Source organism: Saccopteryx leptura, chromosome 9 (genome assembly GCF_036850995.1).
Source record: "Saccopteryx leptura isolate mSacLep1 chromosome 9, mSacLep1_pri_phased_curated, whole genome shotgun sequence".
NCBI classification, from domain to species: domain Eukaryota; kingdom Metazoa; phylum Chordata; class Mammalia; order Chiroptera; family Emballonuridae; genus Saccopteryx; species Saccopteryx leptura.
Genome location: NC_089511.1, coordinates 78382684 through 78408109, shown reverse-complemented (window position 1 = coordinate 78408109; position 25426 = coordinate 78382684). Strand labels below are relative to the sequence as shown.

At 44.0% G+C, this 25426-nt stretch overlaps 1 protein-coding gene across 17 annotated transcripts in view; it reads left to right on the top strand.

The window, feature by feature from the left end:
- Positions 1-25426, top strand: part of KCNMA1 (potassium calcium-activated channel subfamily M alpha 1) — an 804436-nt gene that overhangs the window by 636700 nt on the left and 142310 nt on the right. For 14 of the 17 annotated variants that reach the window (XM_066349726.1, XM_066349728.1, XM_066349714.1 and 11 more), the window contains exons 16-18: positions 4833-4901; positions 14633-14719; positions 21631-21707. In XM_066349726.1, coding sequence (XP_066205823.1) covers positions 4833-4901; positions 14633-14719; positions 21631-21707 — 233 coding nt within the window. Of the gene's footprint in view, positions 1-4832; positions 4902-14632; positions 14720-21630; positions 21717-25265; positions 25355-25426 lie in introns of those variants that run through there. The other 3 variants (XM_066349723.1, XM_066349724.1, XM_066349722.1) reach the window with 2 other exon arrangements.

The following is a 25426-nucleotide window of genomic DNA, read 5'->3' as shown; positions in this document are numbered from 1 at the left end:
GAAAGTGGTATTGAATGCTGCAAATAAGTGTTTAATTTTAGGACATTAATTTTGGGTAGTCTGAAGGCGCATTCGTGGGGCAAACCGCTTGTAATGGGATCCCCAGGAGAAATTGCTTGTGTCTGAGACCTGTGCTCACATCATGGCATAATGGGTTGAAAGCACAAGCTAGATTCTCAGAGCATGTTGCCACTATTATCTACACCTTCCCCCTCCCCATATGTGTGTTTTTAAAGAAGACACATTGATAACACCCTGTTTCATGATTCTATACTCACTCCCAAGCCTCCTCTGCCTAAACTAGACTTTCCCAGTTTACCACTTTATCTGTGTTATTCCAGCAACTTGTGATGTTATGCTCCCCATCCTTTCATACATCTATTTAATCAGCATTACCTGAAAGCTTATGCTTTGCACTTTGCAAAATGCCAGGGAGATAAAGCATGCATCTTGCACCAGAAGGAGCTCAGTCTAGAGGGCAGAGAGATGAATAAATAAATTACCATCCCAGACCACACCCACTCACCTGGATCTGCCTTCCTGCACTGGACACCCAGCGGGGGCTGCATTCTGCTGCAGTGTTATACTTAGTACCCTGGCATTGACCAACTCTCTGTGGCAGGATTTAATGAAAAACTGTGATTTTAGCAAAGGGGTACTTAGTTCTGCTTCCAATGTAAACAGTCAATTACTCAAGATTGGTATTTTTGCAAGCATCCAGATGATGCTCTTAGCACAGAGCTTAAAAACTTGGATGCCTATCAGTGGTAGTTCGTACCAAAGAGTGAAGAGTGTTTGAGACAGTAGGGAGTGATGGGGACTGTGGCACATTGGAGAACACATGTCTTTTCTAAAAGGGCAAGTGTTTTGAAGCTCCAATCTCTGTTAGCCATATGCAGTGTAGCTTCCCAGTGACCATATCTGATTTGTCCAGGAAAGCTGAAATACTGATTTTAATATGAAATCACCTGTTGCTATCCAATGCCAGTTTAAAACAAAGCAAAAAAGTCGCTGTGCTGACTGAATAGAACATGTCTGCACGTTGGGCTCCTGGCCACCACTTCATTTCCTCTGCTTTTATGAGAAACATCTGCACAGCACTCCGCATTGAGACTTGGTTTCCACTTTTGACATTTTTACATAAAAGTAGTTTAATCTTGAACACATTGCTTAATTTCCACTTTTGGCTTTTCTGTGTAAAGGCCACTTGACCTTGAGCAAGTTGCTTTCCCATCTTTGGACCTCTGTTTGTCATCTGTATGAGAAGGGCGGGATCAGCCAGTCTCAAAGGGTCTGAGTGTGAAAATGTGCAGTGGTGGCATTGTTTGAGTATCCTCACTTTGTTTACATCACTCTGTTCCTCTCCTATTCGTCACTTTGGCCAGTGAGCAATGACACGTTTTGGATCAAAGTGCTTTTTAAAAAGAGGCTTCTGTAAAGTAGTAAAATTATCTTAGATAGAGGTTTGAAAGTTATGACAGAGGACTCACAGATCGGCTGGTATACCCACTGCTAGGTTATTAATGTGCCCAAGGCCACATAGATTTTATCAACTTTCCTGTGTTAAGAAAGCCCCTTTCTCTCTCTCTCTCTCTTTTTTTTTATATTTTTTCTGAAGCTGGAAATGAGGAGGCAGTCAGACAGACTCCCGCATGCACCCGACCGGGATCCACCCAGCACGCCCACCAGGGGCGATGCTCTGCCCACCAGGGGGCGATGCTCTGCCCCTCCGGGGCGTCGCTCTGTTGCGACCAGAGCCACTCTAGCGCCTGGGGCAGAGGCCAAGGAGCCATCCCCAGCGCCCGGGCCATCTTTTGCTCCAATGGAGCCTCAGCTGCGGGAGGGGAAGAGAGAGACAGAGAGGAAGGAGAGGGGGAGGGGTGGAGAAGCAGATGGGCTCTTCTCCTGTGTGCCCTGGTCAGGAATCGAACCCGGGACTTCCGCACGCCAGGCCGACACTCTACCACTGGGCCAACCGGCCAGGGCCGCCCCTTTCTCTTTATATCTAGCTGGTAAATGGTATCGTAGCAGTGAGGCAGACATTATTCACTATTACTATTAACTATGTTTCTTCCCTTCTCACCAGTAGGATCAGGTTGTTAAAACATTAAAGATCTTTGATCCTGTGAACTTTCAGAATCCCAAATCAGAGTGGCTGTTGCTCATAGAATATCAGCAAATTGGCTTCTTCATGTTCCGTGCTAAGATCAAGATCAGACTTCTTGAGTTTTTGGCATTTAGCTGCTATTTACATTAGAAAGTGGTTACTTAATCTTAGTAATTTAGTTCAATGAATATTGCATAAGCCATCTGATATTTTAAACAGTTTAAGCTCCAGAAGTAACAGCTCCATAAAAGGTGCGTGTATAGGACATAAATTAAGAGCATTTTTCCAGCTGTAGTTGGATTGGTGTTTCCGCAAACTGCGTAATCAGCATAAAGCCTAGGTCATTAGAGTCTGCTGGCAGGAATCACAAACCTACAAATCACCAGAGAGCCCGAATATGTCTGCATGGAGGGGGTCCTTTGAAATCTGTATGTTGAAAGCAATATGGAGGACTGTGACCTCACAAGCTATGAATGAGCAATTGGTTTTATTCCCGCTAGACAGCATAAGGCCTTCGTCAGCACTTTACCTGTAAGTAACACATCCACAAGGCCAGCACATCTGATTATGACACCTTGCTATTAAAACCAACCCAGAGCCTGACCAGGTAGTGGTGCAGTGGGTAAAGTGTCGGACTGGGATGCCGAGGACCCAGGTTCGAGACCCCAAGGTCACCAGCTTGAGCGCAAGTTCATCTGGTTTGAGCAAAGCTCACCAGCTTGGGCCCAAGATCGCTGGCTCGAGCAAGGGGTTACTCAGTCTGCTGAAGGCTTACGGTCAAGGCACATATGAGAAAGCAATCAATGAACAATAAAAAACTGATGATTGATGCTTCTCATCTCTTTCTGTTCCTGTCTGTCCCTATCTGTTTGTCTCTCTGACTCTCTCTCTCTCTGTCTCTGTAAAAACAACAACAACAAAAAAACCAACCCAGAGCTTCCCGTTCCACTTGGAATAAGCTGCAGAGTCCTTGATGTGACCAGCAAAGCCTTCTGATCTTGCTCCTGCCTAGATCCCTGACCCAATCGTTATGTTATCATAGTCATTATTGCTGCTCCTCGAATACCCCAAGTTCCTTTCTGCCTCAGGGCTTTGCACTTGCTGTTTTTCCTCCCTAGGATGCTCTTTCTCCAGATCCTCTCGTTGCCTGCTTTTTCTCATCATGATCCAGGGCTCTGTGCTCTAGTGTCACTTCTTCAGAATGGCCTTCCTTGGACATCACTGATAACACACATTTCTAGTTACTGTCTATTCTCATAAGGGTTTTATTTTCTGCATAGTTCTTGTCTTCATTTGGAAATTTATTATTTATCCACTTGTATATTTGCTTATTGCCCATCTCTGCCAACACAAAGTAGGCTTCACTGAGGATGAAGATGTTGTAAATGCTGCCAAGTAGTAGCGGGAGCTTGGCACGTTACATGGGCTCTGTGAGCCTGAGTGTCGTCACCTGTAAAAAAGAGATATCAGTAGAAGTCTAAATAACTAAGACAACGTTTCCCTCTTAGGGACATTGTGTGGATTAAAGGCCCTGACCTGGGATCCAGCACACCCTCCCCCTTACAACTCTGGAGCTAATAACCACAAGTTTACTTCTCCATCTCTCAGTAAACCATTGCTGTATTAGCCAGTCTTTGGAGCATAAGTGATAATGCCCATTGTAGAAACACAATTATAATTTATATCATTATTGTATCATTTACATGAGCTTTTATTTCTATGACTATGTAAATATATTTCCATCTAATTGTATGATGTTATTTATGTAATATTTTGTGTTATATAATATTCTAATATTTTTATTGAGCTTTTCTGTATCAGTGGTTCCATGTACACACTATGGCGAGTTCAAAACCAATCTAAGGGTCTTAAAGTGGTTAAGCTGGCTGATGAGACAAAATTCAGACACATGAACCATAGCCAGCCTTGGCTTGACCAAGGGCTGTAGATGATGTGGTCACAGACAAGGTGTTGGAGGAGTTCTGAGAATAGAGAGGAAATCGGAGGGGTTGTAGCTACAGAAGACCTACACAGGAGGTTAAATTCGATGTGGGCCTGGGAAGGTGGGTCAGGAGGAGAGGAAAAGATGTTCCAGGAACAATATCTGCATCAGTGAAGGCACGGAGGCAGCACCCAGCCAGCCTCAAAGCATTCTGGGCCGCCGGCAAGAGCAGCGGGCAGATGAGGTGAGGCAGCTTGGCCGGAGCCAGGAGTGATGGCGCCACAGCCATGTGCTGGGCAGTTACACGGATGCTAAGGGTTATTACCATCATTCCGTGCACTCAGGGGTTTGCTCAGAACAACAATATGAGCCATTTGTATAAAAGACCAAAATGGAATCCAAATAACAGGTCCAGCTGCTCCAAAAACCTCCCTCTCCCTGCAGTTAACGTTTTACTACCCAACTGAGAAACTAATGAATCTGGCCCAGCATAAATCCCCAGGCACCAATTCCTGCTTGGAATCTGTGTCTAGACATCTATACCTGAGTGCAATTTGCACTTTGAACATTCGGCGCCTTATCACTTGTGAGAAATCAGCTTTAATGGGGAAGCCGGGGGGGGGGGGGTGTCGCTCCCAGCCCTGTCCATTTGGCACAGCGACTGTAGAATGAGGGTCCCTTGGATAAGGACTGGCTAGGAGATGGAAAGGTCATCACAGTGTTTTCTCTGTGGCTCCGGTCCTTCAGAATCACTGACTGGGAGGTCTCTCCGTCTCATTGCAGACTGTGTTTTGTGAAGCTCAAGCTCCTAATGATAGCCATTGAGTACAAGTCCGCCAACCGGGAGAGCCGGTAAGTGTGCTGCGATGCAGTGGCCAGCTGACATGTGATGGTGAGAGTGTACCCTGGGAACGTTCGGGCCACTTCCTTTCTAGGCATTATTTATTTGCTTGGAACCGTGGGCAACACCTCTCTGACCCTAGGATGCATGTCAAGGCATGGTCAACCAGACACCAGAGTTTCTATCCCAGACCCGCCTGGCATTTTTAGCTCCACTGGGCATTGAGAGTGTGCTTCGGGGGGAAAGGGAAGAGACACTCAGATCTCCATCCTGTCACATCAACTTTCACTTTCCATCCTCTCAGCAGAAAAGCAGGGAAGATACTGTCCTCCTACCCCCTTTTCCTATTGTGAGTACAGAGCAGGTGGACTCTGGCTGCCTTCACAGCAAGCCGGGGCAGAGCCATGATGGGAGGTGTGCTCTCTCTTGATAGCCAAATTACACGCAGCCTATTGTGGACCATATGTGCTTCTCCCAGTGCAACTGAAATCCAGGTGGCAGAGTATCAGCTTCATGTAAATTAGCTAGGAGATCAAGGCTCAGAGGCAGGAGCCCTCTTTATTTATTTATTTTGTACTTAATTATGTGGAAGTCAGACTGATGAGGGATTGGGTCTGGTTGAAACAGATAACACCCCAGTCAATATATGAGTTCACACTGAAAGACGGAAGCATCTTAACAAGGAATGTTGTTGATGGACTACTGTATGTATACAGATAAAACAGAGATGATTTTTGCCACTCCCTCTCCCAATTCTTATCAATAGTTCTGGAAGAAAGACAAGTCATTGCGAAGTATTCACACTTTTGTTCTCTGAATTGACATCCATGGTTTGTTCCTAACTGTATCAATAAGTCAGTAACCTTCCTGTAGCGTACAGGCACTCTCTGCCTACACCTTAATGACTGAGCAAAGTGCAGGGCAAGACTAGAAGATTCCTGCTCTCACCCTTTAAGAAGCTTTCATTATTTGGATGAATGACTTCCAAACATTTAATCTGTGTCTCTAACCCAGAGAAACACTGGATTGTAAACTGGTCAATCCAATGTTCTCTGTTGCCTTGACCCCCAGATCAGATTTGCCCACAAAGTCAATCTGATCAAATGTTCAGCTATTCTGAAAATCCAAATCAACCAAAAGGAAGAAAAGATGGTAGATTTGGTAGTCCCATGTAAGGCATGGTTATAGTAGTCAACACATATGTATGTAGAGACACATTTTCCTTTTCTGTGATGGCAAAGTGAAGAATATTATTTGCAAAAAAAACCACTGAGAGTCTTGGCTATTTGCTGTTCAGCAGATAACATGGATGTTTCTGGAACTACTGCTTGCCCATGTCGGTGCCAGTGCTCACATGTACCTGTGTAGGGGATTTTGCAAATGATATTCTTTGTGTTGCCAAGTCAGTAAATCTTTGTGTAATTCAGTGTTCTCTATTATTTGTGCATCTCTCAAAAAGTGTCATGATGTGGGTGATGCTGAATAGTGTTTCTCAGCCATTCTGGGATAATTTTATAGCAGGACACTGTACTCTGAACCTTGACCTGCCATCTCCCGCCTGCCACTTTCTGGTCACAAGGAGGGAGAGAAAAAGGCTGTTAATGGTTCAGTGTGAGCACATCGTCACCACTCTGAGAAAAAAGAATCAGAGCTTTCCCTGAAGACAGAATCTTTTCTTTGATGGACCTTCTGATTAATTCACGAATCAGAGATGTTTTCAACAAAGCCATATTTACAGAAAGAGTATTTTAGTTTTTTTTTTTTTTAAATTGTTTTCTTAAAGGGAGAAAAGAACTTGTTTGGCTTTGTTTTGGCTTTCTGTGTGCCGTTGCCAGCTTTAATCCTCCAATGTGGTTTGGTCTCAGTGTGGAAGCTCATTGGTTCTTGTGGAAAAAGGTGTGTTTGAGGGAATGTGGACCCTGCCTGTGAGAAAACACAGGACGTATCAGACAGAATATCTATACTTCAAAGAATCAAGTGGGTGACGCTTCCTGAGATAATCGTTTTAATTTTTTTCTGCACTTAAAATTTCCCATTTCCGTTCCTCGTACATTTTCTAAGTGCTTGGGTGTTAAAGTCCTGGCACCTGCCTCTACTGCACCCCCAGGCGTTGACCTGCCCCCTTTGTGTTTCACCCATGATGCTGTCTCCACGCTTTGCTGAAAAACCTTGTTTTCACATGACTCCTTCAAATGATTTGAAACAAAGGTTTTATTCCTTCTTTTCCTTCTGGTGTCAAATTGTTTGATTTTAAATTCTTTTCTTGTCGTTTTGCAGAAGCCGAAAGCGGTATGCGCTCTTCGCTAACTTTCCTCCCAACCTCCACCCTCTTATCTTCTCTTCTAACCACAGGACCATTTGTCAAGAATTCAGGACGATAGAGATTATATATATATATGTGTCCATCTATATATAATCTCATTCCCTTGTCTAGTGTATATATATTTCTATATGTATATTTAAAAATAAACCTCTCTCTAGCTAGAGTACATAAAAATTGAAAGTGGCATATTGCTTCTCTTGTTTGATTTGTTGATTTTTTTTTGGATGCTGCACTAACTTCTTTGCAGGAAACTTAAAAAAAGAAAAAGAAACCTCAAAAGACACACTCCTGTTTCAGTCACAGCACCAATGATGGGGAAAAATGCTCTTCACATTGAAAAGGAGGATGCTCTCTCCAGCCCTCGTGTCTGTGTCTGTCCTGTCCTGAGTGTCTTGGTGTCCCCCAGACTGGGTGCCGTTTGTCTACATACCACATCCGCATTCCCGTGACCTCCTCCCCATCTTTGATTTCCAGTTTCTAGAGCAAAATTTGTGCCCTTTTATCCACAAAACAGAGACCAAGCCCTTACACTTCACTCTTTTTCCTTATGCTTATTTTGATGCTAACATTTTGCTTATTTTATTTTTTGGGCAGTACTCAGTGCAGACATAGGGCACTCATATGAAATTACCAGATTATCACATTGGATTTACTGAATGAGTACTGTTTATGGAGATGAATTTATGGCTTTCTGTTTTTCCTAGTATATATGGCACGTTTCTTAACATGAAGTATCTCAATTTTCACCATGTGACCTCACCCTGTGTTGCTGCTGTTATATGTTGCATGAAGCATGACCAAATCCTCATCAATAGTTTTTTTTTGTTTTTTAACTTTTTGGGTTAACATTTCCAGTTGTAGCTTTTCAATATGTTCTCAATCTGAGGAAGTGTTGTTGAAAACATACTGTTGAGATGCTTACTTGTTCATCTTCTCAAGAGTTGTTTTTCTTTGTGGTTGTAACCACTGTCATTTGTTTATGTTCGTAATTGTGTGTGTGTGTGTGTGTGTGTGTGTATGTGTATTGGTCTGGAATTCTTTCCAAAGTCAGATTCTTCTGTGACTTTTTGAGTAGATGTGTGAAAATAGAGGTGGCTTCCTGTCAGTTTGGTATTATTGATATGATCCAACTGCGAGAAGTTACTGCACACTTTGTATCTTCAAAGGTCCACAGTCACAGTGGTTGCACCTCTGTTGTTGGCTTTTGGCCTTTGAGTCCTTTTATTGTGTGGTGAAAGCATGCTGTGATATAGGCATGACTTGTCTTGAAGTGTCCCAGAAAGTGACTTGGCTTGTTCCCAGAACCAAAAATCCAGCACTGTCCTTTCCAAATGAACTATTTCTTCTCCATCTCATGTGGTTACTCTTTTCCTCATATGCAAAATCTATTTTAAAAATACCATTGCTAAAATATTGAGATGGAAGCAGAATAAACATATCATTGGTGGACCACAGTGGCATCTTTTGAGTCTGAGCAACTGGGAGCAACCCTTACTATTCTGTTTCTGTGTACGTGAACTCGGCTCAAATATGCTGAAGCATGGAATACACACTGTGAAAAGTGTGTGTGTCTAGTTGTGTGGGACTACAGCAGCGTATATATTAATGCCCAGAAGAAACAAGAAGTTCCAGAAAGGCAGCAAGATTTGAGATTGGGGTTTTTGTAGGCTGTGCCCTCACACAGCCCCTAAAGTACAGGGCATTTGTACTCCCTGAGATGGGAACCAATTGGTTCAACAACATCCTATGCAATTGCAATTGCCTATGACCTTCTGGTCAAAGAAGCTACTTTCAGCACTCTCAGTGGCATGATACCTCTGGGCACAGCGTGAACTGAAGTTCTAGATGGTTATTATTCTCTTGCTCTAGGTAATAAAGTCCCATTAGCTTTCTAGACACAGATATCATTGCCATGTTATCAAATACAAACCATGTTTTCATGAAAGGGAAATTTTTGTAACTAACTGCTCAGGGAATGGTACATTACACCTACCAGAAAATTGAGCAGGGAGATACACACCTGTCATATTTGTCCATAATGGATAAAAGTTTTTTAAAAATGTCTATATCAGTTGAATAACTAATAACTGGTTGTCTCTAAAAGCAGCAAACAAGTAAAATTTATGATAATTGGAGAAGAAATAGCTAGATTTTTCCTAGTTGTTATGCATAAGTGGTAGAGAAAGGGAATGCATCATTTTGCCCTGTCAAGCCCCAAATCTCCACCCTGACTGAAGTTCAGCAAGACACACACAATGAACTGCATTGCAGCCTGAGACCTGGCTCCCCTGGTGGGGACATTCCCTGGTGGACTGAGGGCGGCTAGCCAATAGCACAGGAGTGTGCTCTATGTTCAGGAAGACATATCAGTTCTAAGTGAATGGTGTTTTCAATATTGAAATCAGTTGCTCCAGCTCCCCATGTGGCTAGCTGTTTATGTATTTGGGGTAGGCCTCATCAAACTTTTTATAAAAACCGCCCACTTTTGCAGTGCTGGTCAACCTGGTTCCTACCGCCCACTAGTGGGTGGTCCAGCTTTCATGGTGGGCCAGTCTCGGTGCCATTTGGTTGCTCTGCTACTGCCCACCATGAAAACTGAAACCGCCCACTAGTGGGCGGTAGGGACCAGGTTGACCAGCACTGCAAAAGTGGGCGGTTTTTATAAAAAGTTTGACGTTGCCTGCTGGGGTATTGTTAGTTTATTTGCCACCCCCCAGAAGAGGTGTGTTTGCTCCCCTGCTCGGCCTGACTGATAAGAGCAGCAGGTTGGTCTTTGAAAGAACAGCTGCGACCACAGTTCTCCATAGTAGAGAGGGAAAGGAACACTTTTTAGAACTGAGACCAGTAGCTTATGTTTTCACTCATTCAACAAATAGTTGAAAAGTGCCTATTTCATGCAGGGCTCTAAGTTGGCTGCTATGATATCCTAACTTATAAAAGCAAATAAAATATGGTCATGCTTTTCTCTCCTTTACTCGACTATGAGTTCCCTACAAAATATATTTGCTCCATATAGTGGGTAAGAAACCAAAGAGTAAGTTTAGATACAAAACTAGTCTGAGAGCAAAAGAGTGAGAGAGAACAAGAACCCTTGGGGAAGGGACCACACCAGCCCTTTGCCTCCAGCTGTCACTGAATGTTTGCAGTTGAAATTAATAAGGTCAAAGATGAAAGAGGATAATTTATACATTCTTTGAAATGAGGGAAAGTCCACCCCTGCCAAGAAGATGTCCCTATTGGAATTCTGCTAATTGATATATGGACATTTTTTTTAGAGATTTTTCTTGATTCTTCACATGACACATCTTGAAGTTCATCTCTGTCTGATAAGCTAGTGAATTAGACAAAAAATGGAGCCAGAGACCGATTTAAAGTGATGCACAGGGAGGGAGACTTCTGGCAGTCAGAAAAACAAACAGATTTAACATTGGATATTTTAGGTGATCAGAGATCTTTGGAAAGATTTGCATGTTCCCATTAGGAGGTCAATAACATAGTTTGAGGATAGTAGGCCCTTTGCAGGAACAAAAAAGTTACTTCTGTCTAGGATCTTTATCTGTTTATATTTTCAAAAAGACGAGGATCAATACTTTATTGAAACTTCTAGATTTGGAATGTCTATAGATGACTTAATGTCTAAAATACCGAAAAGGGTAATATATTTCCTCAAAGAGTCTTTAAAATGTTGTACCCACACACAGGGAGTATTGTATGCAGTGGACCCTGGAATCAGGCTCACAGGCTTCTTTGCCAAACCCTTGAATATACGAGCAGAATCCAGCCCAGTGAACATCTTTCTGTATCCCTTCATTATTCTCGAGAGCTGGGCTCATTCTTTCCATTCCCACCCAGGAGAGTGCCTTAGCCTGACTTGAAACGCTGCAGATGATGCAGCCTCATGCTTCATACAGAGATGATTTGAAGCCTTCCAGCTCTGTCCAGAAGAGAATGAGCAGACACGCTGGAATCACATGGCCACTGGTGTCCTTGAGGTCCTTCTCGTGTCTACACAATCAGCCATAACGTTTAAGGAACAGAGAGCTATCCACTGTGTAGCCAAAAGCCAGTCCAGGTTAGCCCATCTATAGATATTGTGCAGGGATAAAATCTTTCTGATTCTGTGGTCAGTAAAACAGTCTTTCAGTGCCAGTAGGGTGCCTCCTGGGTAGTTTCCTAGTACCAAGGACAAAATGGGGAGCTGTGTTGCTCTGAAAGATTATTTATTCTCACGCTGTTGTTGTAATTACCTTGCTTTTTATTAATAGTGACCATATATTAAGAATCTACTACATAGCAGTCACTCAGCACATAGTATGTACTTTAATTCTCTTAGCCACACTGTATGCTAGTGACCATTCACTCCATTTTACAGATGAGGAGAGTCAGGTTTAGCGGCACCCACATGCTGAAGGCCAGGGCCTAAAGCCATAGCCCTGACTCGTGTGCCTGCTTAGTCACCAGCAGCAGCCAAACGGAGATTTGAGCTCAGATATGCCTTACATCCAGGACCAAAGGTTTCCTCTCCACCCTCAATCTTGACTAAAGCAAGCTTGAGGGCTATAATTCATGTTCTCAACCTGCAGTTTCTGGAGTGACCATCCCAGGTTTTTACTGTAGATTAGTTCTTCTTCACTTTTCAGAAAAAACAGTGGATATGACAGAAGACTTTTCACTGGTAGGAGCGTTGCTATCACCACCATGACACAGTGGGATCGATCACTGGTGTGCAATTGCTAAAGCTCGTGCTGTAAAACGGGAGAAGCAGGTTCTGTGCGAGGCTTGTTTTGTGCATGTGGCACCAAAACATTGATGAGTGTCAAATTTCCCATTTTGAATCACATTGCTGAAATCATGAGAGGATTTTTGTGTTTTTCACTTGGGAAGCTTTTTTTGTTTGTTTGTTTTGTATTTTTCTGAAGCTGGAAACGGGGAGGCAGTCAGACAGACTCCCGCATGTGCCCGATCGGGATCCACCCGGCACGCCCACCAGGGGGTGATGCTCTGCCCATCCGGGGCATCGCTCTGTTGCGACCAGAGCCACTCTAGCACCTGAGTCAGAGGCCATGGAGCCATCCCCAGTGCCTGGGCCAACTTTGCTCCAATGGAGCCTTGGCTGGGGGAGGGGAAGAGAGAGACAGAGAGGAAGGAGAGGGGGAGGGATGGAGAAGCAGATAGGCGCTTCTTCTGTGTGCCCTGGCCGGGAATCGAACCCGGGACTCCCACATGCCAGGCCGCCGCTCTACCACTGAGCCAACCAGCCAGGGCCTTTAACACTCTTAAATGAATCCATGTCAACAGGTAGAATTTTCCAATTTTAAGAAATTAGCTCCTTTAGCATCCAAAAGTACCCAGAATTTTTCATTATGTTTGTGTCCATTTTTCTAAAGTATACAGTTCTTCACCTGGTAACTTTAGCTCTTGACGGCCAGGATGTTCTATAAGAAGCTCTGTATTCCATTTTATGGGACCAGCTAAAGAAAAGCTGATAAGTTCTTTGAGAATGAAATACGCTTTTGGCTTTTTTTTTTGCAAAAATAAATAATAAAAGAAACAAGAACCAATAGACATCAACTCCTTATCTGCCTTAATCTTCTGAAGAAAGTCTATGATTTTCTTCATCACCATCTTGTGGGTGAGGAAATTACGTTCCAGGGAGGTTCAGTAACTTTCCCAAAGTCAGACAGCTATTAAATGGCCATGCTGGAATTTGGACCCAATTTCTGATTGCAGGGCCAGCGTGTGTAAGAACTGCAGAAATGGGAGTAAGAGAGTGTGCAAGATCCAGAATGCTGCCTTTCTACAACATTGCATGTAACTGGCTTTGAAAAAGGAATCCATCTAAACTATATAAACTCGGACCCTTCGTCCTAATGTTCAAGAAAAGTCAGGGGGCCATTGGATGAGCATGGAAAGCTCGTGGAGGGTAATTAGGAGGAGTCTGATCAGCGCTGGCCTTTGTGAGCTGTGCTTTCAACGTGGCCTGCTGCTTCCAGCTTTGTGAGGAATCTTGCTGGTTGTCTGTGGTTCCAGGGCAGAAGTCAAATCTTCATGGACTCCTGCTATTATTTAGGGTTAATAGCAATGACACAGGATTGGTTTCCTTCTGTCAGGCCTTATTATGGATAATAGTGGATGTTCTTGTGACTACAGTCAGTTATTCTGCAATAATGATCTACTTCATTCTCCCAACAGAACAAAAGTTCATCCTGGACCTTCCTGTATTGCTACAGACACATCGCTCTGTGGGTCAGAGTACTTTTCTGGAATGGTTTTACCAGCAGAAAAGGATTAAATGTTAATTGCCATCCTCCATTTTGATTGTTTTAGGCAGTTAAGGACTTCCTTTAGCCTGATCCCAAGCATCAATTATGTGAAACACTCAATTTTCAGATCAAAGACTCCCTCCCTGTTGTATCTATTGCTACATTTAGAGTCCCTAAATTCCATATCCACTCAGCTCACAGCCCATCCCAGCCTCTGTGCACAGTGTTCCTGGATTCTGCTTTTGATCTGCAGAAAATTAAACTTGTTTGTTTCATCCATTTATTAGATTAGGATACATTCATCTCTTCTGTCAGTCCAAACACAACTTGGTCAGCTAATCTATTTATGCCACTTTGAAATAGGACAGTGTATATTTAGGTTCACACGTCCCTGCTGGGGAAGTTTTTTTAGTGGCAATTTGCATTTGTTTTCTAATTACCATTTGCCCCAATCAGGATGTGCTAGACATGCACCTTATTCAAAGACTCCCTTACATTGTAAACAGCAGTCTGGAATCATTAAGTGTTTCCAATTGCTGGCATTTTTCTTTTTCACTGTTCTGGGAGACCTAATTCTTTCTACATAGACTGCACATGGAATCCACTTCCATGTCCTTATCAATGTCATGCAGATGTTCTGTTTGCTTCTGCATTGGTTTTGGATGTCTTGTACCATTCCCTGACCTGAAGTGATATGTGATATGTATACATGTATGTTTCTGTATGCATATAGGGGTCCCATTAATGATCTGTCATCTAATGGAAAATTAGTGTGAGGAATAATTTTATTAGACTAAAAACAGTCTTGACCCCCCAACAGCTACTTCCAAAGAGGTACTTTATTGGGAATTTTGTTTCAAATCAGAAGCCCATGATGGCAACCCCACTATAAAAGCCTGGCCCCCAAACATAGATTTGCTTTGATTTTTGCAACTGGGAGTATGCCAGCCTGGGAATTGATCAGTGGAACTTTATGATGACATTATCCAGTTAAATGTGTGGGACTATGGACCTCAAGCTTTAGACAAAATCTTTGGGGAAAGCATTAGCCTAGTGGGCCCCCTATACAATTAATGGTACAGTGTAGACCTTAGGTTTTACTTGGAACATGACCTCACAAATGTGTCTTCTTTGTTTGTTTTTGTTCATTGAGCAGTATATTAATTAATCCTGGAAACCACCTTAAGATACAAGAAGGTACTTTAGGATTTTTCATCGCAAGTGATGCCAAAGAAGTGAAAAGGTAAGGGTCTGTTTTCATCTGCCTTCCTTTCTATTCCAGCCATAGACGTCTTGACCTACTGGGTGGATATACCTCCGTGTGTGCAGGGCCCTAACCACAAAACTTCTTAACATGTCTTTGGGCATCAGATGGTGCCAAGTCTTAGGAAAAAATGATTGTGCTTTCAAATGCCTTTACAGACTCCTCTTCACATCATCAGTTCTACATCTTTGAATTAATGTAATGATATTTAAGAATGAGGAGGGGCTAGTTACTCCCTCCTTCATTTCCCAAGGAAGAAAAAAGTTCCGGAGAGCTGAATTGACTGTTCAAAGCCCTCCTGATGCTTCATGACCCAGAACAACGTAACACAGGACAGCCGACTCCTTGTCTATTGCTCCTTACTTAATATTATTACTCAGGCCGATTTACTTGGAACTGATCAGGTGTGGTCTATTGGTTTTGTTTTTTTTTACTTTTTTTTTCTTTTTACCTTAAGTGTCAAATGGAATTTCAAAAGGTTTGGATTAGTTTCAGAGGAAGTACTAAACTGGTTATATATCTGTTTGTGACCTTTAGGTAAGTGGCTGAAGTTGTCAGGTTCAATTCTTAAGCCCCTGAGGGTATAGCCCAGGACTCCATTGGCCTCAGTGGTTTAGAATACCTCTGGTAGTCTCTTTAAATCCGTTCCAGCAGCCTAGGGAGCCACAGGGTTCTGTGGAGAACAACGTGGAATATTTGTATTATTTGATTTTATCTTATGGACTAGGAAAAAATTATTACTTTAGACAAGTCACTTAGCTCAACACTGACATTACTTAAATTTTTTTGATAAATTATTAATTGTAAAAGTCTATAATTTATTTAAGCCTATTATCTTTATTAATGAGTTCCTGCTCAAAGCCAGGCCTGTGCTGGGTGTCCCCATTCTTTATTGCTACTCCTCAAAATAACCTTATAAGGTAAGCCTTCTAAAACTCTTAGTTTTTGGTTTCCTCATCGTAAAATGGAGATAAATTATTTGTCCAGTCCACGCAGCTCATGAGCGAACAGCAGAGCCTGGATAGGAACTTGTCTCTCTTTTTCTAAACTGCACAATTTGTACCAGATGTAATAATACTAGAGTTTAGTATGTGGAGGCACTGTCCTAAGAACCAGTTCCAGGTATTAATGAGCCCTTCAGTCCTCTCAACAACTTATGAGATAAGCGGCATTACTGTTTCTATTTTACATCTGAGGAAACTGAGGCACAGATTGGTTAAGTAACTTTCCCCAAGCCACACTGCTAGTTTAAAGCCAGGATTTAAAACCAGGAAGTCTTGCATCCTTAATTATTTGCCAGGAGGTGAGCCTGACATCCCGAGCACAGAACTCTCATACTTGACAGCTGATACTTATTGTTATCTTCCTCGTCACCCAGTCTTGCAGTCTAGCTATACCAGACATAGAAGCTTTCAGAAAGAAAAACAGGATGGAAAGAAAAAAAAAATCATCATCATCTGTAAAACTGAGTTATAGAATTACTTAAATTTACTTTTGCAAAATGACCATTATTTAGGAGTAGGAGAAGAAAACCTCTTTATCCTGTTCACAGGACCTCACTGTTCTTTAGGAATACCCTGAGAATTTGGTTCACCTGAGAGAGAAAAGTTGGGGTGGAGGTAATGGGACTGAACCCCCCACACCCAGGTCCTCTGGAAGAGAAGGTTGGGTTCACGCCCAGACTGAGACACAAGAGCTGGAAGTAATGTCTCAGCACCGCAAGCAGAGACTGGGAGCATAGCGGCACAGCAGATCACAAGAGCCTCCCACGTAGCAAATCTAACGTGAAGCTTCCATTTGTATAATTCTGTTTCCTATTGCATCTCTCACTAATGAATGTCACAAATACCAGGCAGTCCGAAAAACAAATTACATCCTGTATTAGGGAGTGCAGTGTGTCTCATTTCGGTGCTTTATGGCATTCACAAATACATGCTGACACAATCAGCTCCGACACCAGCCTGTAATTTTCTGTGGTGTGCGATGTGTCAGAGCAAATGCTGTCAGTTAGGGGATTTCAAATAGATGAAGACTGCAGAAAACCACAGAAAGGACATTGGAGATTTGAATGAAACTAAACAAGTTTTGCAAAAATGGAAAAGTAGATTATGAGGCTCTCATATAGAGTTTGCATCCTCTGCTGCAAAAAAGCAACAAAAGGAGTTAACGGATTCTGGCTCATAGAAACTTTCAGATGCAATGTTTTAGGAGAGAAAAGAGGAGTGAAACCATCCAACTCAGTCTTTTTATTTTTAGGTGAGAGGAGAGGAGATAGTGAGGCAGACTCCCACATGCACCCTGACCAGGATCCACCTGGCAACCCATCATGGGCCAATGCTTGAGCAATGAGCTATTTTTAGCACCTGGGGTTGATGAGCTCCAACAGAGCCTGGCTGTGGGAGGGGAAGAGGAAGAGAAGGGAGAGAGGAAGAGGGGACAGAATCAGATGGTTGCTCCTCCTGTGTGCCCTGACCAGGAACCAAACCCAGGAAGTCTATATGCCAGGATGACACTCTATCCACGGAGCCACCAGCCAAGGCCCCAGTTCAGTCTTAACAAAGTCACCTTGGGAGAAGCATTTGAGATTTGTTCTTTACTCCTTGCCACTAAATATTTTGCTTTTTAAATCACCTTAACATAGTACTCTTAATGTAAGAGTCTCATTGACTCAGTTTGGCTTGCAGACATGATTTTCTTGAGTCACAGTTAAAAAATATGTATTTTCTAAGACAAAGAAGTCTTAATCTTGTATGTAAAAATCCATACTACTGTCTTCTCCTGCAAAACTGGCAGACCCAGCATTACTGGGCAGCAGTCATTCAGTCATCAAACATCTGTAGGTCACTCACTTTCTAGGACACCATGTTAGGTGTCAGGGAAAGAGCAGTGAATGATGAAAGGAGTTCCTGCTCTCAGGGGCTCACCTTCTGGCGAAGAGGGAATTGCATTGTGTTTATTCATGATGCAAAGCATTCATGCAGGTGGATCACTGATTTAGGTAGGGTATATGTGCAGGTTTCTCAGAGGGAGTGACCGGAGCAGCGACAGAGGCGATGGGAGAGAATCCATCAGTAGACATCTGGGAAAAGGAGACGTGATAGGAACCTGTTTGCTGTGTTCAGGGAACCAAAGGAAAACAAAAAAGGGTATCTAGGGAGTAGAGTGGTGAGGTGAGGTTAGAGAACTAGCAGTAGGACTAGTTCCTAAAGTATTATACTTTAGACAGAGGTTGGATTTGTCATAAAATGAGGTCATGGGTGGTTTTGTGCTGGCAGTGATGTGGTCTGACTTACGGTATTAAAAGGCCTTCTCACCTGCACTGTCGAGTATGAGAGAGTATGAGACATAGTTGAGGAGAGGCTGGGAGACTTGGAGACTACTGCATGGGCTTGGTGAGAGCTGGCGGCTTGGGCCAGACCAGTGAGTGGGGTGGAGAGAAGTAAGACCAGTTCAGAGACTAATGCCGAGAGCTCATAGGATCCACTGATGAGCTGCACGTAAGAAGTGAGAGCAGACCCGGGTTCGATTCCCGGCCAGGGCACACAGGAGAAGCGCCCATTTGCTTCTCCACCCCTCCGCCGCGCTTTCCTCTCTGTCTCTCTCTTCCCCTCCTGCAGCCAAGGCTCCATTGGAGCAAAGATGGCCCGGGCGCTGGGGATGGCTCTGTGGCCTCTGCCTCAGGCGCTAGAGTGGCTCTGGTCGCAACACAGCGACACCCAGGATGGGCAGAGCATCGCCCCCTGGTGGGCAGAGCACCGCCCCTGGTGGGCATGCCGGGTGGATCCCGGTCGGGCGCATGCGGGAGTCTGTCTGACTGTCTCTCCCTGTTTCCAGCTTCAGAAAAATGAAAAAAAAAAAAAAAAAAAAAAAAAAAAAAAAAAAAAAAGAAGTGAGAGCAACAAGAAGAACCAAGAATGGAGCCTAGAACTGAGCCTTCCACAGCTGCGTGGGTGATGGCCCTCTGTTAGTGAGATGGAGAAAGTGGGAGCAGCAGCAAGTCAGGGGAGCAAGGAATTTCGGAATTCTAATGGGGCTGTGTTAAGTAGGTTTTAGGTCCTAAACACACACGGAGATGTCATGAAGGCAGTTGGATCTAAGATTCTGGAGCTCTGGGCAAAGGGGAGGGCTGCAGGTGTAAGTTTGGGTGCTGTGTCAGTGAGGGTCCCAGCAAGGAACAGAAGACACACTTAAATGGGAAAATGAAGGAGAGCTCTATGAAGACAGTTTATAAAGCTGTGGACAGGCAGTTAAGGAGAACCGGCAGGGGATGGCCAAGCTCCCCAGAACTTGTGACGGGGAGATGCTCTCAGCCCTAGAGTCAAGGGGAAGAAGGCTGTCAGAACTAGACAGAGAGGTTATGCTATAGGAGAGGCAGCCTCACAGGAGCTGTGTCCTGTAAAGAAATGTGGCTGCTACTACTTTGTGAGCTGGCAGAGAGGGCTTCATCTCTTCTCACCCTGTGGGCTCCTGCTGGCAAGCCCCATTAGACAAATACAGCGAGAAACCAGCGGACAAGGAGACCGTAAACGCCCACCTTGCAGGACACAGGTCTGGTCTTTGTGATGATATATGTAGCAAGGTCACCAGCCGAAGGCTGCTTGTGAAGGGGTGGGTAAGCGGGCGAGGAAGTGGAGGGGAGAACAGAGAGGGTGGAGGTGGGAGGAGGAGACAGGGTGGTATAGATCCTGAGGAATGCACAAAGGCTCCTGGAATCCATGGCCATGGATTTAAAGTGATATCAGTGAGCATAATTGTGTGTGTGTGTTTCTGTTCCCTGGCAACATTCAGCTGCTCAGGTGCAGGTGTGCAGTAAGGTGGGGACTTTGCCAGGTGAGCATGAGAGCGGCAGAGATGGATGAGGGATGGAATGGCGCTTGCAAAGTAGTGCCACTTGGCAAAAATCAGCTATAGCTTGCATACTCTGTCCTTTCCAGCTGGGTTGTATGTCTCTAGGTCACCACAGACCCCTACCCTCACCCCATTCCACTCACTGACTTTACCTGTCCGGCTACTTTCAGAATTCAGTTTTAATTCATGAAATAATTATACTTTTATATTTTAAATAGTCTATTAAGACTCTTCATCATTTCATCATCTCTTTAGTAGTGATGTGTTTAAACCTTTGGGTACTGGGACTAAACTGTGTGGATCTGAATCCTGGTTCTGCCACTCAGCTGTGTGACCTTGGGCAGGTCACTTAACCTCTCTTTTTCTCAGTTTTTCTATCTGTAAAACAGGTAATAATCATACCTTTTCCAAAGGCTTGTTTGAGGATAAAGTATATTAATACTTACTAAATGCTTATTAGAACAGCACCTGGCCAATAGTTTGTGCTCTATAAATGATGGCTGTTATTTCTAATATGTGTAGGAACATCAAATGGGGGCAAAAAATGGGCAAAGGAAGTGGGGGCAAAATTCCTCCTTTCCTGCTTTTCCCCTTTCAAGGCAGGTTATTATTGATTGGGCTCTTGGCCACATTGCCACTGAGGGTAAACAATCAGCTCCTTTTTAAATTTTTTATTTATTGCAAAATAGATGAAAACTGACATTTAAAGAAATAGTGGATGAGTTACTAGGGTAGAAGGAGCATCGGGCTTGAATCTAGAAGTCCTGGGGCTGGCCCAGTTCCAGCACAGGGTGACGTTAGGCAGGTTATAACAACCTCCTCCATTTACAAATGAGGACACGTAGTCCCGGGAATTTTGGCTGTAGGATCTCAGATCTCTTCCAGATCAAAAGTCTTAACAGTGGCTTCCAAAAAATGCCACTCATGTGAAAAAACATAAAAAAAGAACCTAGGAATAAAACAACCAGGAATTGTCTTATTTCCTTACAGCCCCGGTCAAGGAAAGACCATCCTTATCCCTGGCATTTGCTCTCGTGTTGGGAGTGGTGAAGGGGCTAAGCCAGGGATTTGGTTAGTCCCTGTAGTCAGAAGCTTGTGGCACTATTCCAGTGAATTGTATCGCCTCCCCAGTGCTGAAAGGACACAGGCCCCACTGCTGTTTTTCTAGGCCCTGAGCATTTTAAATAGTGCTTGAAAGATCTGATTTTGTGTCATGCAGAAGATCTTTGACATGGCCATGTCATCACACACTGACACATAAGATGAGGGACTTTTCCTGTTGATTGATTGCTTTCTCTGGGTCTTCTTCTACTCACCCCAACCCTATAACACCCTCTGCGCACCCCATTCCAGGAGTGAGCTGAACTGTGCTTCACAGTGAGAAAAAGACTTTCATTTATTACATGATCTCAAAGCTGGAGAATACGAGAGTTGGTCCTGCCAGCTTTGTTGTAAATATGGGCGATGAAATACTGAGAGGAATTTCACAGATGAACCCCTTGATTCATTGCTTTCAATTTTCCCTCTCAAATCTCTTCTTCAACCTCTGTCACTTGGGTTGAAATGAACAGGTGCTTTCAGAGTGACAGGGCGAATACTTTTATTTGACTGAGGAACATCATCCTGGTACCCTGTTAGTCTGGTTAGTTAACCAGACCCAGGAATTTGGAGATGTATGTAACTTCCCTACCGAGGGCCAGGTGGCTTGCCCACGTATTCTGAGGAGCAGCACTGAAGGCTGTGCTCAAAAATGAAAGACAAGCAAGCAGACACAATGTGTCCTATCGGCAACCTTTCCCCTAGTTCCTTTTCATGTGCAAGTTTATTAAAAGAAGCCCTAACTCAAACCACAGAGACCTGTGTTTGAAAGAAATGGTCTTGCAGCAAACATTTCCGTCTGTAAACATCTAAACCTTTCAAAAGATTAAAGGAAATTAGTGCTGGCGTGTTTCATTAATTTGGCACCACAGCGGAGAAATGTGGTACTCATTTAATTTGGGTGGATTATGAAACGTGTCAGTTTTTCCATTCTCTTTCTCCAGGGCATTTTTTTACTGCAAGGCCTGTCATGATGACATCACAGATCCCAAAAGAATAAAAAAATGCGGCTGCAAACGGCGTAAGTAGCGTTTCTTTCCCCTGTTCCTCCCTTGCTCCTCCCTTTTCCGCAAGTTCATTTCCCTTCTCCTTTCCTATCAAAGAAACACTAAACATCAAGAGTTTTCTTGAATATGTTTGTGTTTTATCCAGCAGTTTAAAGAGACATGAAATAAATGCCTATCCTCACTTTATTAGAGCAGAGATTGAGAAATTGCCAACAGCGACACTTAGTGCCTAATTCCACTTCTTGACTCTAAAGGGATGCCTAGGTAGAGGTGTCCAGGTGAACACAGTAAGTACAGTGTACGAAGAGGACAGCTGTGGCCATGAGGTCGCAAGTGTTTCTGTATACTGATTCCCAGTGGGTGTGGGGATGAACATGGCTGTACTAGAACAGAGAGGGGAATTGAGTGTGACGACTCTCTTTCTGTTTGGGATTGCTACAGGTTTTGGTACCAAAGGTCAGAGTTTTCAACTGTGATACCTTCAAACTGGCCATTGCCAATGGATTTTGTCATTGTCCCAGTGATCAACCTCAGCTACCACTGCTCTTCGGGTAGATGAACTTGGGCTCAGTAGTTTCCAGTATATCCTGTCTGAAACCCCTTCCAAAGCAGCTTGCTAGTGGGCCCTCTTGGGAAAGATATGGGAAGTCAGGACTTGGATCATGAGCACCTGAGAAACCAAGACTTAAAGTGGGCTTTGCTTGGAGGAGGCCATACCTTCTTCAGTGGTCATGTTGCATTGCTTAATAGAAATTGTTCACAACCCTGGAAAAAATGGTAATAATGATGCCTTCCTTCCTATGGTGATTTAGTCTTTTCAAAGCTCCTTATGATTATTATTTTCTTTGATCCCCATCATAATCCTGCATAATTAGCAGGGTGGTATTATTAATTCCCTTTTACAAGAAGAAGAAATTAAGGCTTGAAGTTCAGTGACAGGATGAACTTGCTGAGAGTTACATAGCCCCACTAGATAGGGTCAGGCTTGCCACAAGGATTCTCTTGATGCTATGTATGCCCTAACCTCTTCTTCTTGAGAAGGGACAAAGGGATGACCCTGGGTCTGATCAATAGGATGCAGTTATAAAAGACCATCCCATGACATACTTTTTCACAAGCAGGAACCAAACAGATGAACACCATTCCTGGAATATGTCGGACGATGTGACAGCTTTACTCACTGCATTCCTAAAGGGACACGATAAATGGAAAACCAGTAAGATAGAGACACCACCCTGCCGGAGCATGGACAAGGCCCGCAAACTCTTGGGCACATATCCAGGCAGTACACTCTTGGTCCAGAGCATTTTCTGTAGAAGTCTGTTCAGGCTGCTTCCTAAATCTGGGTCAGCTGAAGCCCAAGTTCCCCCTTCTGCATTGACCTAATACACAGAGCCCCCTCCTCTCAACTCTGATACTCCACTGAGATGAATACTTATGGAAATCTCAAGACAAAAGCCTATAACTTCTTGGGGCCTAAGAATTCTTTTATTCTGACAACCCATCAGTAAGAGTGTCTGAGGGCATGTCAGACACAGAATGAACCCACTCCTAACTCCATGACTCCAAAGGCCCCTCAGCTGGTGGTCCATCCCAGTCCCGCTTCGCTCGTTGTGAGTGGAAGCACAGCCCTGCTGGCCAGGGTTCTCCTGGCTCATTTCCGTCGGAAGGAGCACACCCTCCCAAGGTGGAAGCAAAGGAGACAGAGGATGAGCTCCTTAGTGAGGAGACTCACAGTGGTGTGGGATGGGAACAGCAGGAGAGCCCTGAGGCCAGTGGCTCACAGAGAGCTTGGTCCCGTGGGGGCGTCAGTGACATTCACTGACCCATTCATCATTCATATAACAAGAGTACCTTGTTTGTGCAAAGTGCTATTTTGATACTAGGGACAGAGAGGTGAGCAACTAAAGTCCTTGCCCCCCTATAGCCTTCACTCTAGTGAATGACCAGAGAACTATTAACAAAGAAAAATTAAATACATTCAAATAAAGAGAAGGCTATGAGGTACCTGGTGGAGATATCACTTTACCTAGAAAGATCTGGAAGACCTCCGTTGGAATACTGAGACCCAGTAGAGGTAGGCAGGAGAGCAGGGGCGAGGCCAGGAGCAAAATGAGTTTACAGTGTTTGAGGGAGGGAAGACCAGCCAGCATAGCTGGTGGGTTTGGAGAGAGAGGGATACCAGAAGAGATCAGAGAAGAAGGCAGGCATCATGGCGAGACACTTTTGAGTTGTAGTCCTACAATGACTGTAGCCATTTTTAAGCAAGGAAATGCCATCCATTCCTGTCGACCTCCTGGTGATTAGACGGACAGCAGATTCTAGGGAGGCAGGGGTGGGGGAGACAGCTGCTCTGCCTCCTGCTGAGCTGCTCCTCCCAGGGCACTGGGGTGGAACCAGAGATGAGTTTTTAAGTTCCTAGACATGAGGATTTGGCCTCGAGAACATTTTTCCTTCTTGGTTCTAGGCAAGATAAGAGCAGCGGTCTTCTACACCATCCTGGAGGGAGAGGCACGTGATTGCTTGAAATAATTTTATTCTCTTCATCTCCATTCAAGTTGGTTCAGCTAGTGGAGCTTATGATTTCCCATCATGCACAGCACGGTGGCTACAAAAGGACCGCCTCGCCAACGTCAAGCCAGTGTGACGGGCCTAGCACCCTTCTCTCTTCACCCTCCTCCCAACACCAGGTCCTCCTCTCATGGAGACCCTCTCCAGTGAGGCTCCTGTTTGATAATGATCAGAACTGTCCAAATAGTGCTCTTCTAATTTAAAGGCCATAGCAGCCTGTATTTCAGATGGCAGGACAAAAATGTGTGTGTCTAAGTGGTAGTGGGAATGCCAGGCAAGTTAGGAAATTGGGGAAGCTAGGTTTGGGGTGCAGAGAAACTTTCATTAGCAGGAGCTAGGAATGTTACTAATGCACTGAATGCACATCACCTGGTGCCCTAAGTTGAAGAGGGCAGCTGGCCCACACAGTTCTTTGTCCAAACCTGTGAGGTGAGGTATTAATAATTCACCTTGGAATGATACAGCTCCGTCAGGGCAGAGCTGGCGGCAGTCACTGGTTCCCATTCACAGCTTCCTAACCCTCTTCTCCCAACCTAGCTCTTCCATGTCCACCCCACTTCCACCTCCCCACTCACTTTTATTCATAACCTTAAATGTTTCATGTCATTCTTTCTGGAGAAATGCCGAGTATGGACACCCTACGCCTGGAAACTCTGTGGCAGTCTAGTTTAACTTCTGCGTTTCTTTCCATTTCTCCATAGCTGTTCATCAAGGAAGAGGGTCAGAGTCAGCATCTGGCCAAGGAGCAAGCTCTCAAAATCTGTTCGTTCACCCATTTTCTTCTTCTGTACAACAGACCCAATCTAATGATCGATGTTTTCTCCCCCAGCCTCTGAAAGTTTGCCAAAGGGTAGACTCCTCGGGGGCAAGTCATGTCTAAATTGATGTGTTTGAAGGAATTTTCTTGAATGTCTAATCATTGACATATTTTTGATTTATTTTTTTTTCTCTTTGCTGCCTTGGAATACGGCCCCTACTCTATTTTAACTGCACGCGGGTAGTGATATATTGTGAGTAAAACGGGTTCCCAGCAGCCCGGAGTCCAGTCCCCTGTGTTTCTCTAGAAGAGATACTTTCTTTATTTTCTGTACAGTTTCGGTCTCTTTTTCTTTTGGTATTCATGTTGCATGTAGCAGTGACATCGTGCCCCAGCTCCCTCGTC